Raw genomic sequence first — 16896 nt, forward strand, 5'->3', positions numbered from 1 at the left:
CCACCTGCTGACAGCCTGATGCTCACAATCTTGATAAACCACATTCAGTGTAATTTCATGATTTGATCATTTAATTTAGAGTGGACGATTAACTCGAAGCTTTAAGAGAGTTAAAAGTAAGCACTTTTACTATGTGAAATTATATTTATAGCCTGATCTTGAGTTTATCGTGAGGGTTTTTTTTTTTTTGTTTATTGTGAGGGTTTTAAAGGGGCTGTCGATGACGGCGTGACGTCACATCGGGTTCGGTTGCGGTGCGCGGTGCTGCGCGCGCGTCCCTAGAATTTTTCCGCAATGCATCACTCCGCGCGTCGATGCGAGCGTCACCGGGCGCTACAGAACTCGCCGAGCGACATGACATGACGCATGAACGAGCCGTCACATCACCGATCATATTCACTCTAATGCACGAGCAGTATTTCTGATCTGATGCTATTTATAAAGGCAAGTTCATAAACTTCTCTGCATGAGTCAATGTGCATTAATGCATATAGAGAGATATATATGAGTGTGCATTAGAATCATGTAAACACTGCTCTCACGTCTGAAGATATTGGATTGTGTTGTGATTAAGCAGCTGATTGTCATCCGTGGATTGTGGAATTATAAAGCAATATATGATAGGAAAGCATTAAACCTCTGCATGGTGCAAACAGTGCATTGAGCCAAAGAATCAGGGGCTGTTCAAACACATTTCACTGGACACGTTTGCCCATCTATATGCTACCAAAACTTCTGCCTTCATTCCTGGATCACATTTAACACTCTTCCAACTCGTCTTATGGGCCTGATATGAAGATACATCACTAAAGTCTCACCCATCAGAACCACTGAGACAGACAGACTGATGATGATGATGATGATGATGGACATGCGTGTGAGACAGTTTCTGGTCCTGTGTGTGTTCTGCGCGCTCTCAGGTGAGTGAAAGTGAGATTTATGTCATTTTTGTGTCATTTTGTGTCTGTTTGTTTTGATGGAAATCAAGTGTATTATTAGGAAACACCTCCAGAAAGGTCACAGGGTTGACCGTCCTACAGTTTAATTATTAATAACACTCTATTAGCAGTTGGGACAGGTTTGACATGTTCAGATTAGCCCCTGCTGACAAAAATAACTCAAATATAATATGAAATGACACCAAATGAAGAGTTCACCAGCTATAATGTGATAGTAACAGGGTTGACACATAACCTGGGAATACAAGTTCAAGACTGGTAATCAGGAGGTTGCTTGTTAGATCCCACACAGTCACCACCATTGTGTCCTTGAGTAAGACACTTAACTCCAGGTTGCTCCGGGGGGATTGTCCCTGTAATAAGTGCTCTGTATAATACATTGGTACTCAGAAGGTTGCTGGTTAGATCCCACACAGTCACCACCATTGTGTCCTTGAGTAAGGCACTTAACTCCAGGTTGCTGCCAGTCACCACCATTGTGCTGGTAAGACTAACTCAGGTTGCTCGGGATTGTCCCTGTAATAAGTGCACTGTAAGTCGCTTTGGATAAAAGCGTCTGCCAAATGCATAAATGTAAATGTAAGACTTATAAATTTAATAATGATAATTACATTGTCAACTAAAATCCAAAGTAATAATAGAGAGAACTAGATGGTGTTGTCTTGAAATAGCCTTGTCTGAGAGTTTAAGGCTACGTTAATCTAATATAATAATAATAAAAACGTGCTGCTCTTTATTGAATGGATCACATGACAACACTTACATCATCGTATCATCTCCATCTTCCCCGTCCACACACGCGAACAACCGAAGGCCAATACGTCGAGAAAAGATAAACGTGTTAACGTATTAGGCCACGCCCACACTAATGTGATTTTGTTTGAAAACTATATTTTTCCGTCGACTCTGAGACAATGATGTATTTGTTGTCATGTGACACAGTCATGTGATTCATTGAACCAAAACAATCAAGATGGCGGCCCATGTTTTAGCGGCGTTATTGTACCTCTTATTCACTTTGGGAGCATTGTTAAAGACCTTCATATTGCATTGCTTCAAATGTGACGAGTGTGGACGGCTTTTTCGAATGTATCCGGATTAATGTGGACATGCCTAAACTAGTTTTAAAAGTTTATAAAACATTACAGTATAACAAACAAACAGATAGCTAGATAAACAGTCAGATAGATAGATACACACAGATTGGCATTGCTAGAGGGTTCTGAGTGGTTGCTTAGGCATTGCTAGGTGGTTGCTAAGGTTTTCTGGCTGGTTGCTAGGGTGTTGCTAGAGTGCTCTGGGTGGTTTATAGTGTGTTGCTAGATGTTTGCTAGGTGGTTGTTCTGGGTGGTTGCTAGGATGTTGCTAGAGTGTTCTGGGTGGTTTATAGTGTGTTGCTAGATGTTTGCTAGGTGGTTGTTCTGGGTGGTTGCTAGGGTGTTGCTAGAGTGCTCTGGGTGGTTTATAGTGTGTTGCTAGATGGTGGTTGCTCGGGTGTTCTGGGTGGTGGCTAGGGTGTTGCTAGTGTGTTCTGAGTGGTTTATAGGGTGTTGCTAGATGTTTGCTAGGCGGTTGCTCGGGTGTTCTGGGTGGTTGCTAAGGGATTACTAGGCAGTTGCTAAGGTTTACTGTGTGGTTGCTAGGGTGTTGCTAGTGTGTTCTGGGTGGTTTATAGGGTGTTGCTAGATGTTTGCTAGGCGGTTGCTCGGGTGTTCTGGGTGGTTGCTAAGGGATTACTAGGCAGTTGCTAAGGTTTACTGTGTGGTTGCTAGGGTGTTGCTAGTGTGTTCTGGGTGGTTTATAGTGTGTTGCTAGATGTTTGCTTGGTGGTTGCTCAGGTGTTCTGGGTGATCGCTAGGGTGTTGCTAATAAGTTCTGGGTGATCGCTAGGCAGTTGCTAGGTTGATCTTGTTGGGTGCTAGTATAGGTCTACCATTATATCGGATTTACCTATTAAATGGGGCAGATAGTTGCGTTTTTTAATCATCGGCTATCAGAAAAAATCAACTCAGATAGGTTCCGAAAGTTGTTTTTGGTTTAATTTCTCTATGACCGGCACTGGCATGTAGGTATAGCTGCAGGCCGGAGATCTCCAAAAGAGGGTGGAGTTACTCCATAAGGGGGTTGTGCGAACTCCAAAAGTGTGCGTCACTTCTACTCGCGTTTAACATTAGGGAAGGGGTTAAGTTAGAGACTTTTTGTACAGTTGAAGTCAGAAGTTTACATACACTTAGGTTGAAGTCACTAAAACTAATTTTTAACCACTCCACAGATTTCAAATCGTTTAGGACATCTACTTTTGAGTACTTTATCCAGCAATGGTTTACAGACCGATTGTTTCACTTTTAATGGATTATATCACAATTCCAGTGGGTCAGAAGCTTACATACACTAAGTTAACTGTGTCTTAAAGCAGCTTCTGATAGGAGGTGTTCTGAATTGGAGGTGTACCTGTGGATGTATTTTAAGGCCTTCAAACTCAGTGCCTCTTTACTTGACATCATGAGACAATCTAAAGAAATCAGCCAAAACCTCAGAAAAACTATTGTCTGATTCATCCTTGGGAGCAATTTCCAAACACCTGAAGGTGCCACGTTCATCTGTACAAACAATAGTATGCAAGTATAAACACCATGTGACCACACAGTCATCACACCGCTCAGGAAGGAGACGCATTCTGTCTCCTAGAGATGAACGTAGTTTGTGTGAAAAGTGCAAATCAATCCCAGAACAACAGCAAAGGACCTTGTGAAGATGCTGGAGGAAACAGGTGGACGAGTATCTAGATCCACAGCAAAACCAGTCCTATATGGACATCACCTGAAAGGTGCTCAGCAAGGAAGAAACCGCTGCTCCAAAACCACCATAATAAAGCCAGACATAATAAAGCTCTGGTCTGATGAAACAACATGATAATAATAACCATCGTTATGTTTGGAGGAATTGTAAATTCCAGCAACTTATTGAGAGAAGCTTGTGGAAGGATCCCCAAAACATTTGACCCAAGTTAAACAATTTAAAGGCAATGTTACCAAATACTAACAAAGTGTATGTTCACTTCTGACCCACTGGGAATGTGATGAAACAAATAACAGCTGAAATAAATAATTCTCTCTACTATTATTCTACATTTCACATTCTTAAAATAAAGTCGTGATCCAAACTGACCAAAGGCAGGGATTGTTTTGTGAAAAACTGAGTTTAAATGTATTTGGCTAAGCTGTATGTAAACTACTGACTTCAACTGTATATAAAACAAAACTAAAACATGAGAGCATGGTTAAATATATACGTAAACATGTACATTTAATATTCATGAGTGGACTTGAGTTGATTTTATTTCAACCCCTTTTTCTCCCTCCCTTTCTTGTACATCATTCATATATTAAATATGACAATAAAATAATAAATATTATGAGCAGTGATGAAGCATACAGTTGCTATATGGCTTTGTGAGGCAATGAACAACAAACACTTTTGACCTGTTATATTCAGTTCAGATGGCTTTGAAGAAGGTTCCATTAAGGGAGAAATGTATAAAGTATCGCCAATGAAAGTGATGCTAAAGTTCAGCACTATTATATGTTGAGTGTGAAGCTTTCATTCATATTATACATTTAAAAAAAACTATCGTCTGATTAATCTGCTATCTGCCTGTTCTGCCACCATAGTTATCGTATTGCAAATCCCACTATCAGTTGACCTCTAGTTGCTAGGGCGTTGCTAAGTGGCTGCTAGGATGTTCTTGATGGTCGTTAGGGTGTTACTAGGGCTTTCTGGAGGGGTTCTGGCTGGTTGCTTGTGTGTTCTAGTTGGTTGCTAGGGCACTGCTTGGTGGTTGCTAGGGTGTTACTAGGGCTTTCTGGGATGTTCTGGCTGGTTGCTAGTGTGCTGTGGTTGGTCGCTAGGGCACTGCTTGTTGGTTGCTTGGGGGTTCTGGGTGGTTGCTAAGGTGTTACTAGGGCTTTCTGTCGTGTTCTGGTTGGTCGCTTGGGCACTGCTAGGTGGTTTCTAGGGGGTTCTGGGTGGTTGCTAGGGTGTTACTAGGGCTTTCTGGGGTGTTCTGGCTGGTTGCTAGTATGCTGTGGTTGGTTGCTAGGGCACTGCTTGGTGGTTGCTAGGGGGGTTCTGGGTGGTTGCTAAGGTGTTACTAGGGCTTTCTGTTGTGTTCTGGTTGGTCGCTCGGGCACTGCTAGGTGGTTTCTAGGGGGGTTCTGGGTGGTTGCTAAGGTGTTACTAGGGCTTTCTGGGGTGTTCTGGCTGCTTGCTAGTGTGCTGTGGTTGGTTGCTAGGGCACTGCTGGGTGGTTGCTAGGGGGTTCTGGGTGGTTGCTGGGGTGTTACTAGGGCTTTCTGGGGTGTTTTGGTTGGTCACTAGGGCACTTCTAATTGGTTGCTAGGGGGTTCTGAGTGGGCGTGGCTTGGCAGTTGGTAGGGTGTTGCAGACTGGTTGCCTGCTTTTCCAAGCCAACATAATTAAGACAAAAAAAAATTTGTCATCAATAAATGCATATTTTCTTATGTAGCAAGGTGACGTTGGAAACAGGGGTGGGGAGAGGCCATAAAACGGATCCTATATATCCTATAAATATATATTTTTGTTTGTATTTTTTGTATGAAAAATGTCTATATTAACACGTAGTAACAGTGAGTATTAACTATTAATTGCTAATCATTTTGGCCCCCATGTTGTAGAATGAGTCTCGCTTTATAAAACACCTGATGTTTACCGCACGGTAACGTCATGTGTGTTCTGCAGTGTCCCTGTGCAGTGGCGCATGTGCAGAAGTGGACTCGGACACTGAGGCCGTGGCAGGTCAAGGCTTCAAACTGGGCTGCATCTCCTGCAAGGTGCGAGGAGAGGTGGAGGCCTCAGCGACCGTCGACTGGCAATTCAAAGCGCGAGGAGATCCAGACTTTGTGCATGTGAGTTTCTACACACGAGTGTCATGATTTACTCACTCTCTATTCCATATATATATATATATATATATATAAGTCTATTTGCTGTCAGATTTCATTAAAAGCTGCTGCTTGTGATGGTGTGTTATCTGCATCAGATTTACAGTTATGATGGCGAAATCTCGACTATCATAAACGAGCGTTTTCTGGACCGAATGGAGTGGGATGGCAGTAAGAAGACACATGACCTGCAGGATGCTTCTATCTTTATCAATAATATCACCTTCAACGACTCCGGCGTTTATCGCTGCATCTTCAACCGAGTTCTGACCTACGAGCACTACGAGTACTCCACCGTCGCCAGTAAAGTGGTGCACCTCACTGTGGTGGGCAAAGGTATGGAAAAATGAATCCAGGATGTTTTGAGTGGCTGGTATCTGAAGGACTGACTTCATATGAGCTCACTAAAGCAATAAGCCACTGCATTACAGTGATGTTACCATGGTTACCCCTCCTATGGCATTGACGCCAGTAGATGACTGTAGACACTTACTGTGTTGCCTAATTTTATATTTTATCACAAGATATGCATTAGATATATATTCAGACATTATCAAACTATTATAGCATTTATAATTGATTTGAAGAGTCAGGTTTTGCCGTTAAATATGTTTGCAATCAAACCTGACCATGGTGTTACACTGAGAAAACTCAGGTCGGTCAAATCTGACCGTGAATGCCAAAGGTGTTTTTTTTTTGTTCTTATCGGATTTTTATGTTCAGATGGTAAATAAGTCTTGTACTGCTCAGATAAAGGAAACCATCTGAATTAAAAGAGGAATATATATTTCGGTCAATAATGACCGAATAGCACAGGAGGGTTTAGTGGTGTTGAGATTTTATACCGTGGTAAAATCACTGAAATGCTTTTTGGTGTTTATTGTTTTAGCAGCAGCAACAGTAATGCACTTGAGAAAAAATAAGCCAATTTGTAAGAATTGGGTCGTCTTTAACTACACTGAAAAAACATTATATGTTGGATTTACTTCAAATATACAGCATATGTGGCATTTGAGTAAATTCAATTTATGTTCATTTATGTCTGCGTAACTAGAAAACCTTTGTTTGATATACACAAATGTATCAGTTCATTCAACTTTATTTACTTCAAGTATGTCACAAATATGATTTAACAATTAATGGAAGACGTAACGTGGATTGAACAGGATCCAACTTCACTTATTACAGTAAAACTACATCAATAATACTAGAAACAGCTCAAATCTCTGTGAGTTATTAATAATATTATTTAAATGTCCCATTAAGTTCCTTTTGACCAAAGAGTTTTGAGTTAAATGTTTCAACTCGTCCCTCATTTTCCTAAACATTGCGGGTTACAGTGAGACACTTACAGTGGCAGTTGTCATGACTTGACACAGATCATTATTTGATCCTAGTGTGATGCCTCTTGCCCCATAGACTTCCATTGTACATGCATAACTGTAAACACACTTTTAGCTTAGTTTGACCCTTATGTACATGTATACATTTGTTGTTAGAATGTACATTTCTTCAAGGTGTCTGACAGTATCTGTGTGTTTCAGCCACACGTGGTACGGCGTCGATCGTGTCAGAGGTCATGATGTATGTGTCCATCATCGGCCTGCAGCTCTGGCTGTTAGTGGAGATGATCTACTGCTACAGGAAGATTGCAGCGGCAGGAGAGGAAGCGCTGAGAGCCAGCGCGTGAGTCACGCACATGTGTTTACCTGTATAACGTTCTGCATTTCATTTCTGCAGACGCTCAGAATATGCATGAAACTTCTGAATAAAGTCAGCGTGATCAAGAGAACCAAATCGTCACTTTGGAGGAAATTATTGTGTCTTTTAAAAATGCATGTTTCTTAAGCATCACTACATAAGAACTACAACAGTCATCCATTTTATAAAGCATGTGGCTCAAGTTCTGATGGGAGTGGTAGTCCTTAATTAGCATTGTGATAGCAACATGTGTTTTACCTTCTGAGACTCTCAGGTTAAGAAACTGCTGAAAAATCACAAAAAACAAAAACAATATATTATATTTTTTAACTGATTTTTCTAATTTGTCATCATATATCTGTGGGTGTAAATAAGGTGGCTCATAAAAACTGCTTTTGTTTTGTTCCCAATCATGTCGACTGCATCTGAGAGAATTTTTGTGTGGATACGACAAATCAATCAAAAGTTACAACATAACAAATATAATTGATCATAGTGTCCAAAAACATCTCCAAACAAATAAAAGATAATAATTGTACATAAGAACTAATTACACATGCAAACACAACAATGACTAAAGGTTTGCATAGCATGCACACATGATTTTAGTCATGAGATTTCACAGAATGAGTTTCATTCTGTGTCATTTGAGTCATCATTGAGTCTGTGTCGTGTATTTGGCGCCATCTCCTGGTGGTCATATGTAACATTGTGCTTCATGTGAATTATCTAATGATCTATACATCTGATTATCTTGTGTGTGGACTCCATTGAAAGATAATCACAGACTCTAAATAATGATATGGGGTAATTTCTGTTTATTTTTCATAATGTTATAAGCGAAAATGCGGCATATAAGCAATAACAACATATTTGTCAAAGACGCATATTTAGTTATTACTTGCTATATTTTTGTCTGTGAGTAAAACAAATAGTCTGGTTGTATTTTACTGACTTGTTGAGCGCGTTACCATGGAGACGTAGCGCGTGTGGAGGCTTCACGCTATTCTCTGCTGTATCCACACACAACTCACCACACGCCCCACCGAGAGCGAGAACCACATTATAGTGACCACGAGGAGGTTACCCCATGTGACTCTACCCTCCCTAGCAACCGGGCCAATTTGGTTACCCTATGTGACTCTACCCTCCCTAGCAACCGGGACAATTTGGTTACCCCATGTGACTCTACCCTCCCTAGCAACTGGGACAATCTGGTTACCCCATGTGACTCTACCCTCCCTAGCAACCGGGACAATTTGGTTACCCCATGTGACTACCCTCCCTAGCAACCAGGACAATTTGGTTACCCTATGTGACTCTACCCTCCCTAGCAACCGGGACAATTTGGTTACCCTATGTGACTCTACCCTCCCTAGCAACCGGGACAATTTGGTTATCCCATGTGACTCTACCCTCCCTAGCAACTGGGACAATTTGGTTACCCTATGTGACTCTACCCTCCCTAGCAACCGGGACAATTTGGTTACCCCATGTGACTCTACCCTCCCTAGCAACCGGGCCAATTTGGTTGCTAAGGAGACCTGACTGGAGTCACTCAGCAGGCCCTGGATTCAAACTCACGACTCCAGGTGTGATAGTCAGCGTCAATACTCACTGAGATACCCAGACATTATCAAAGATTAATACATAAAAAAATATATTTTTCATTGTTAGTTCATAATACCTAATGCATTATATAATGTTAACGAATGAAAACTTATAATAAAGTGCTGCTGATATCGTAGACTGTAGGAATAGTTTTTGGTGGAATGTAGTATTATTGTAGTAACCACGATTGTTGTTATTGACGCTCCGATACTGAAGCTTTTAGACGGATCAGGTATCGGTCCGACAAACCCGATCCAAATCCGATACTGTGTGGTAGTCATGTTTGTTACCGTCAAGCTAAAAAATGACATAAAACACCATAAAAGAAGTTCATATGACTCGTGCATTTTAGTCAAAGCCACTTGAAGACGTGCGATAACCCTGTGAATCACAAAAGACTGTTTAATAATAAATATATAGTGTGTGCAGCGCCAGTGCATCAGTGAATGATGCTGCTCTGTTGACACACACACACACACACGCATGCAAACTGCTAGCACTCGCGGCTATTTTAAGCTTCGCATCGGTGCACAATATTACAACACTACTCACGAACAACATCTCAGATGTAGATGCTCAATAGTTCAGTTCATATATAATATGCATTTAGAACGGCACCAGAGCAGCTTTGACCAGAATCTGAAAAAGAAATGAATTAAACTTCTGTGAACTAGCCCACAAACACACACCTACAGGACGTCCTGGAGACTTCAGAATGCCAAAATAAAAGCGTGAGGGGTTACAAAGTGCACAACTTAAATAGAGCTGTATAAACAGCTGTATTTCAAATTAAAATTAAAAGTCAATAATAATAATATTAATAACAATGTATTAATATTATATTATTGTCATCATTATTATTTGTTTACAATTTATAACAATATTTATGTTGAATGGGTTCCAACAAATAACTGTGAATGAAAAGTGAGCCGATCGAAGTCCAGATACAAGTTGACATTTTTTGGGGAAAAAATAAATAAAAAAATCTTTAAAATGTCTTTACATATTACGGAGCACGCCTAATTAGTTCCACACAATAATGTAAAGATATTCTAAAGTGATTATGGGAAAAACAGCTCCGGTATCGGAAGAGAAAAAGTGGTATTATGCATCCCTAGTTGTTGTAGGCTAACCTTTTTTTCTCATTTGGTTCATATATATTTTAGTTTTTTTTTGTTGACAAAGACACATGGTTTTACTACAGTAATATTGTAGTAATATGAAGAGTTAAGTAACTGTGTTTTATAGTGGAAATCACGGCTTTACTATAGATTACCCATGTTTAATCCTGTGCTTACTACAGAGCATTCTTACTGTTTTATCACTATGTTTTAACTATTAATATCAAAATATGCTTACTGTAGTAAAACCATGGTACATTGGTACATATGCAAGATTATCTCAGAAAAACATCCCCTCCCTGTCCTCTAAAGGTCTCGGTAGTGCGGACACTGAAGGATATTTTGGGCTTTACCCTGTGTTGTTTCTGTGTGTTGTAGCGCGGAGTATTTAGCGATCGCATCCGAGAGTAAAGACAACTGCGCTGGGGTACAGGTAGCCGAATAACACAGGTGAGTTCACTCTCACATTTATACATTACCCCTCGTTCACAATCGGCACCTTTTGCATTCTGACCTGCGGAAATACAAGCTTATAAATCATTTATAACACGATGGATTCATCTAAAACGATATTGTAAGTCATTAATAGGTTCTTAGCTGTTCATAAATGTAAAAAGATTGATATTTGTGGCATATAAACTGGCAAATATATGAGTCATTTTATTAATTACTTTATTTATTGATTTTGTAAATTGATTATTTATTTATTTATTAATTATTTATTTGTTTTATTAATTTATTAATTATTTATACAGTCTATTAATTGATTATTTAAAATGTTTATTAATTTATAATTTTTTTATTAATTTATTGTTTATTTATTAATTTTATAAAATGATTATTTATTAATTGATTCATTATTTATACATTTTATTAATACGCCTATTTTTTGGGAAATAATAAAATGACTTATTCTTTGACCATTCAAAATATACATTAACTACATCCAAACCAGTGTGATATATGTGAAGACCTCTGTAAAATTGCATCTAAATATAACGTAACATAGAATTAATATTAACATCTAAAGTGAGAATTATTTTTACTGTGACTCATAAATGCTCAATACAAGTTGATGGTCAAAAGTACGGAGCCCCCGAAGTGACCTGTGCAAAAAAAAAAAATCTAAGAGACTTTCTCGTGCGCACGCGTTACAGTTTCCGGTGTGTGTGGCTCTTTTCCGATTGTGTCATTCCCATCATTCATTTACTCAAAGAGACAGAGAGCACGGATGCGCATGAATTTATAGAGATATATTTTAAACTTGGCCTTCAATACAAAGACATTACTGTCTATGACATTTGTAATACTGTCATGGCTGAGACACGCTTTGATCTTCCAAAGGACACTAATTACACGAGAACTACCGAAGTCTATAACTACTAGAATGGCCATAGCGGTCATTCTGACCGTTCATACTAGACTGGACCAAATGTCATGTCATATTTACATTCGAAACTTCTATTGAGGTTTTAGAATGAAGCTTCTAATGTCTGTCGTCATATTTTATGTACGTCATCACCCTAAAAATGTATTGAATAAAATACAATAATATGGATCAAATGGAGCCAAGCGACATGAGATAGTCCTACATATACTGATCTTTTTTGTAATATATAATAGTGCTAGACTATACACAATACATAGGCCTATATATATTATATATTAGCTGCTAGACTGCCCGGGAAGGTGCGTGCCTACGCTTTGTGTACAGCAAGTTTTTTCACTGGAATCAAAATCCATGAATAAATGAATCTGTTATATTAATAATAAACACCAGGACACGAAATTTAAATTCTAATGAATGTGAAAATGTATTAGTTCATCGACAACCACAGAACTTGCTATTGTAGCTAATTACAGATACAAATTTGATTATTTATATTAAATTATTGTCTTTGTAAAATAAAAACAAATCAATACAATAGCTTATAAAAACATCACCAATGTGTATTTCAATGCATAGTAAAAACCTTAGACATGTATGAAACACATATTATAACCCAAAATGGCCAAAGCGGTTAATAAAGAATATGAACATTCGCTAAACTGTGGGAAAACTGATTTAGAAAGCAATATTTGTTTTACTGTGAGCAAGAATATCAAGCTGTAAAACTATAATGAAAATATTATGCTGTAAAATCATTATGAACGAATTCTCCTAAAAGTGGGCTCACTTGAACAAAAAAGGGGGCCCCCTTTTAGGAGAATAATTTAATATAAATAATCAAATTTGTATCTGTAATTAACTACAATAGCAAGTTCTGTGGTTGTCGATGAACTAATACATTTTCACATTCATTAGAATTAAAATTTCGTGTCCTGGTGTTTATTATTAATATAACAGATTCATTTATTCATGGATTTTGATTCCAGTGAAAAAACTTGCTGTACACAAAGCGAGGCACGCACCTTCCGGGGCAGTCTAGCAGCTAATATATAATATATATATGTGTATTTATATAGTCTAGCACTATTATATATTACAAAAAAAGATCGTATAATGTAGGACTATCTGCGTTCAGCATGCTCCATTTGATCCATATTATTGTATTTTATTCAATACATTTTTATGGTGATGACGATATAAAATATGACGACAGACATTAGAAGCTTCATTCTAAAACCTCAATAGAAGTTTCGAATGTAAATATGACATGACATTTGGTCCAGTCTAGTATGAACGGTCAGAATGACCGCTATGGCCATTCTAGTAGTTACTAGAATTCGGTAGTTCTCGTGTAATTAGTGTCCTTTGGAAGATCAAAGCGTGTCTCAGCCATGACAGTATTACAAATGTCATAGACAGAAATGTCTTTGTATTGAAGGCCAAGTTTAAAATATATCTCTATAAATTCATGCGCATCCGTGCTCTCTGTCTCTTTGAGTAAATGAATGATGGGAATGACACAATCGGAAAAGAGCCACACACACCGGAAACTGTAACGCGTGCGCACGAGAAAGTCTCTTCGATTTTTTTTTTTTGCACAGGTCACTTCGGGGGCTCCGTACAAAAGTGACGAAATCGAAATGTTATTTTTCATCTAAACTTCATTAAACATCTGTTCAACCCCAATGTACATCATGAATACTTAATTAAAGCTTCATTTATTTACTTTTATTCTATTTAAACTGGTTAGAGTAACAACTGCACGCCAAAACATGTGACAGTTTTCTTAAAAATCTGAAAGAAATGTATTATTTGTATTTCTTGACAACGCCACAAACTGCACGTGTGTTCATCTGACCCCTCTGAAATGTTCATGACATGTTTGTTTGTATGTTTTTGCTCGGCAGATTTTCTTATTCCTGATCTTCTGGACTGCCATCATTTCTCCTGTGACCTTCACAAAGTCCCTCGACCTGTTTTTATACCCTTTTCTTACCTCTTTACCGGACTGTATTCCGCATGACTTGACTCTATGCATGCTTAAAGGCGAGTCTACACATACATATGAAGCCTCCATTCACTCTGTAAACTGCAATCCTTTGATTTTGCACTAGAGATCAGTAAAGAGCAGGACATCATGCAATCCCATTGGAGATGCCTCGGGCACAATAAACGATAGAGTTTCTAATCTTTAGTGTTTGTGTGGCGAGGGTTGTTAAGTGTCATGTGAGCACACAGCTGTAGTGGTGAATGTAGCAGTTACTGTAGGCATGTTCAGACCCTTCCTGAACTCAATGTTTGATTCCAGAGCGATTACCTCCATTGTGGGAAGTGCATTAAGACGTACGATAGCTCATATATCGCTGCGTGACGTAATGCATGCCCACACTGCCAGTATCCTATATCAAACCAGCTCGCCTACAATAGGCCGTTTCTGCGCCGACTGTCACGTGATCATATAATGTGATATTCTGTGTTAAATGCAGCACTGAATGCTGGTGGGTGGACGTGGAGAGAGAGAGAGAGAGAGAGATGAGAAATGAGAGAAATGAGAGAGAGAGAGAGAGAGAGATAGAGAGAGATGGAGAGAGATAGAGAGAGAGTGAGAGTGAAAGAGAGAGAGAGAGATAGAGAGATAGAGAGAGATGGAGAGAGATAGAGAGAGAGTGAGAGTGAAAGAGAGAGAGAGAGATCAACACTGGAGAAGTCCTCTTGTCCCGGTCTGACCCTCGAGGACAGAGAGATCAGAAGCCTCCTGTACGCTGACGATCTTCTGATGCTGTCTCCTCATGAAGAGGGTCTGCACCACAGCCTCTCGCTTCTGGACCAGTACAGCAGCGACTGGGCCTTACCCATCAACATGGACAAGTCTAAAATCATGATCTTTCAGAAAAAACCTCGCCTTACTGACAAGAAATACAAATTTACACTTGGGGGAACAATTCTTAATCATGTCACCTGTTATAATTATTTGGGTCTGACAATCTCAGCTTCTGGAACATTTGACACTGCAATAAAAGATCTGACTGATAAAGCACGTAGGGCTTATTACAGTATAAGAAAACCCCTGTTCAAATTTAACCCACCCATTAAACTGTGGCTGAAAATCTTTGACAGCATCATAAAACCCATCCTTCTTTACGGCTGTGAAATCTGGGGCCCCAAATTTAAACTAAATTACGAATCCTGGGACAAAAGCCCCGCTGAAATTTTCCACCTTGAGTTCTGCAAGAACATCCTGGGAACTCACAGAAACGCTCCAAGCCTGGGTTGCCGGGCAGAATTAGGCAGATTCCCTCTGCTCTCTGAAATCCAGAAGAGAGCCGTGAAGTTCTGGTTCCATTTGTCAGACACGCAGACAGAGAGTTACCATCACTGCGCTCTCAGATACAGGGCAGGACACACAGAGAGCGACCCCATGCTACATTTAGTGGAAAAACACCAACTCAATTCATCAATTCAATTCAGACACTCAAAAGTAAAAGAAATAGGAAAATAACCAAAGAAGAAAACATACACGATTGGCAGATAAAGGTCACACAACTAAATAAATTAAAATATTTCAACAAAATAAAGTCCGATTATAAATTGGCACCATACCTGACTGAAATCAGTAATTATGGTCAGAGAAAGCTCCTGACAAAGTATGGCATTAGTGAGCACAGTCTGTGTGTGGAGACGGGCCGACACAGGCAGAGCTGGAGAGAGAGAGAGCTCAGACTGTGTCCACACTGCACTGATGGGGCCGTAGAGGACGAGCTGCACTTCCTCACTGAGTGCAGCAAGTATAAAAACATCAGAGACGCCTACTTCACACAAATAGCACAGATTGTACCTCAATTTCAACAAGCGAGCCTCATACACAAACTGTGTTATATTTTGGGAGAGAAAGAAGAGTGTGTTCAGCTGGCAGCGCAGTATGTGTCTTCCTGCCATCATATGAGGGACAAGGGCTGAACCCTCCGTTCCATTAAACTGCTCTCTAGACTTATTTTTGTTATTGTATATATTTTTTTTAATTTTTTTTTTTATTTTATTTATTGTGATATATTTATGCATAATATGGAAATGTTTTTTTATTGTTCACTTTTATTTATCTACATATATGTTTGTATATTACTATTGCTTTGGCAATATTGTGCTATTTTACACAGTCATGCCAATAAAGCTCAATTGAATTGAATTGAATTGAGAGAGAGACAGAGAGAGAGAGAGAGGGGGAGAGAGAGAGAGAGAGAGAGAGAGAGAGAGAGAGAGAGAGAGAGAGTGAAAGAGAGAGAGAGAGAGAGAGAGGGAGAGAGAGAGAGAGAGGGAGAGAGAGAGAGAGTGAAAGAGAGAGAGAGAGAGAGTAAATCAGTTCACATGCATTTTGTGGACTGTTTTATTTTTAATCTAAAGGAAGGAGAACCATACAGGGGGATTTTACATAAATTAGGCCATTTTTATTTCCTATCGATACGACTGTAAAGCAAACGGCCTGATTTACATCACATTACAATAGAGACATTTTCCTTCAAATGATACAAATGCATAATCATTGACACTTTGCCTTGAATCCGTTCATGCAGTACCGTGTTTCTAAATATCCCGTTTTACTGACTGTCCTTAAAGTAATGTCCCACAAGACAAGTTATTATTTTGAGACGTCCTCCTGCATATAAAAGCACAAATGTGTTCCAGTGACACACTTCCAATGCAAGTCAATGGGGTTTAATCTGTAACACTGTTTCAGCAGTATAGACACAAGACATAAACAATATGTGTGTTAACACGATTTCACTGCCATTAAATCACACACTGACCAAGATATAGACAATGTTACAACTTTGTTGCCATGACGACGTCACCTTGTAATCCTGGTATTTGATACAATGTTACACGGAACTTTTAACATGTTTATTATATATAGCAACAAACTTTTTAAGCATGAACTTCAAAATATGACCCCTCCTATGGGAACTGAAAAATGGCGCCTCCCTTTGATGTTCACGGTCATCTTTGACCGGAAGTGTCACACGTGTAACCACTTTTTTGTGTTTTGTTTCATGATGATGATGATGATGATGATGATGATACCGTTTCCCGAAGTAAGAACAATAAAAGTATGCATTTCTTTTGGGATTTTATGCTATTTTATTCTTATATATGTGGAA

At 39.1% G+C, this 16896-nt stretch overlaps 1 protein-coding gene across 1 annotated transcript; it reads left to right on the top strand.

Annotated features, from left to right (window-relative positions):
• The first annotated feature begins 266 nt into the window (after positions 1-266).
• Positions 267-16092, top strand: LOC127620306 (sodium channel subunit beta-1-like). Its single transcript, XM_052093497.1, has 6 exons — positions 267-920; positions 5718-5884; positions 6019-6256; positions 7465-7606; positions 10732-10803; positions 13651-16092. Exons 1-5 carry the CDS (start codon positions 848-850, stop codon positions 10796-10798), a joined length of 687 nt encoding a protein of 228 aa, XP_051949457.1. The 5' UTR covers positions 267-847; the 3' UTR covers positions 10799-10803; positions 13651-16092.
• Positions 16093-16896: the final 804 nt, after the last annotated feature.

Source organism: Xyrauchen texanus, chromosome 26 (genome assembly GCF_025860055.1).
Source record: "Xyrauchen texanus isolate HMW12.3.18 chromosome 26, RBS_HiC_50CHRs, whole genome shotgun sequence".
Taxonomy (NCBI): domain Eukaryota; kingdom Metazoa; phylum Chordata; class Actinopteri; order Cypriniformes; family Catostomidae; genus Xyrauchen; species Xyrauchen texanus.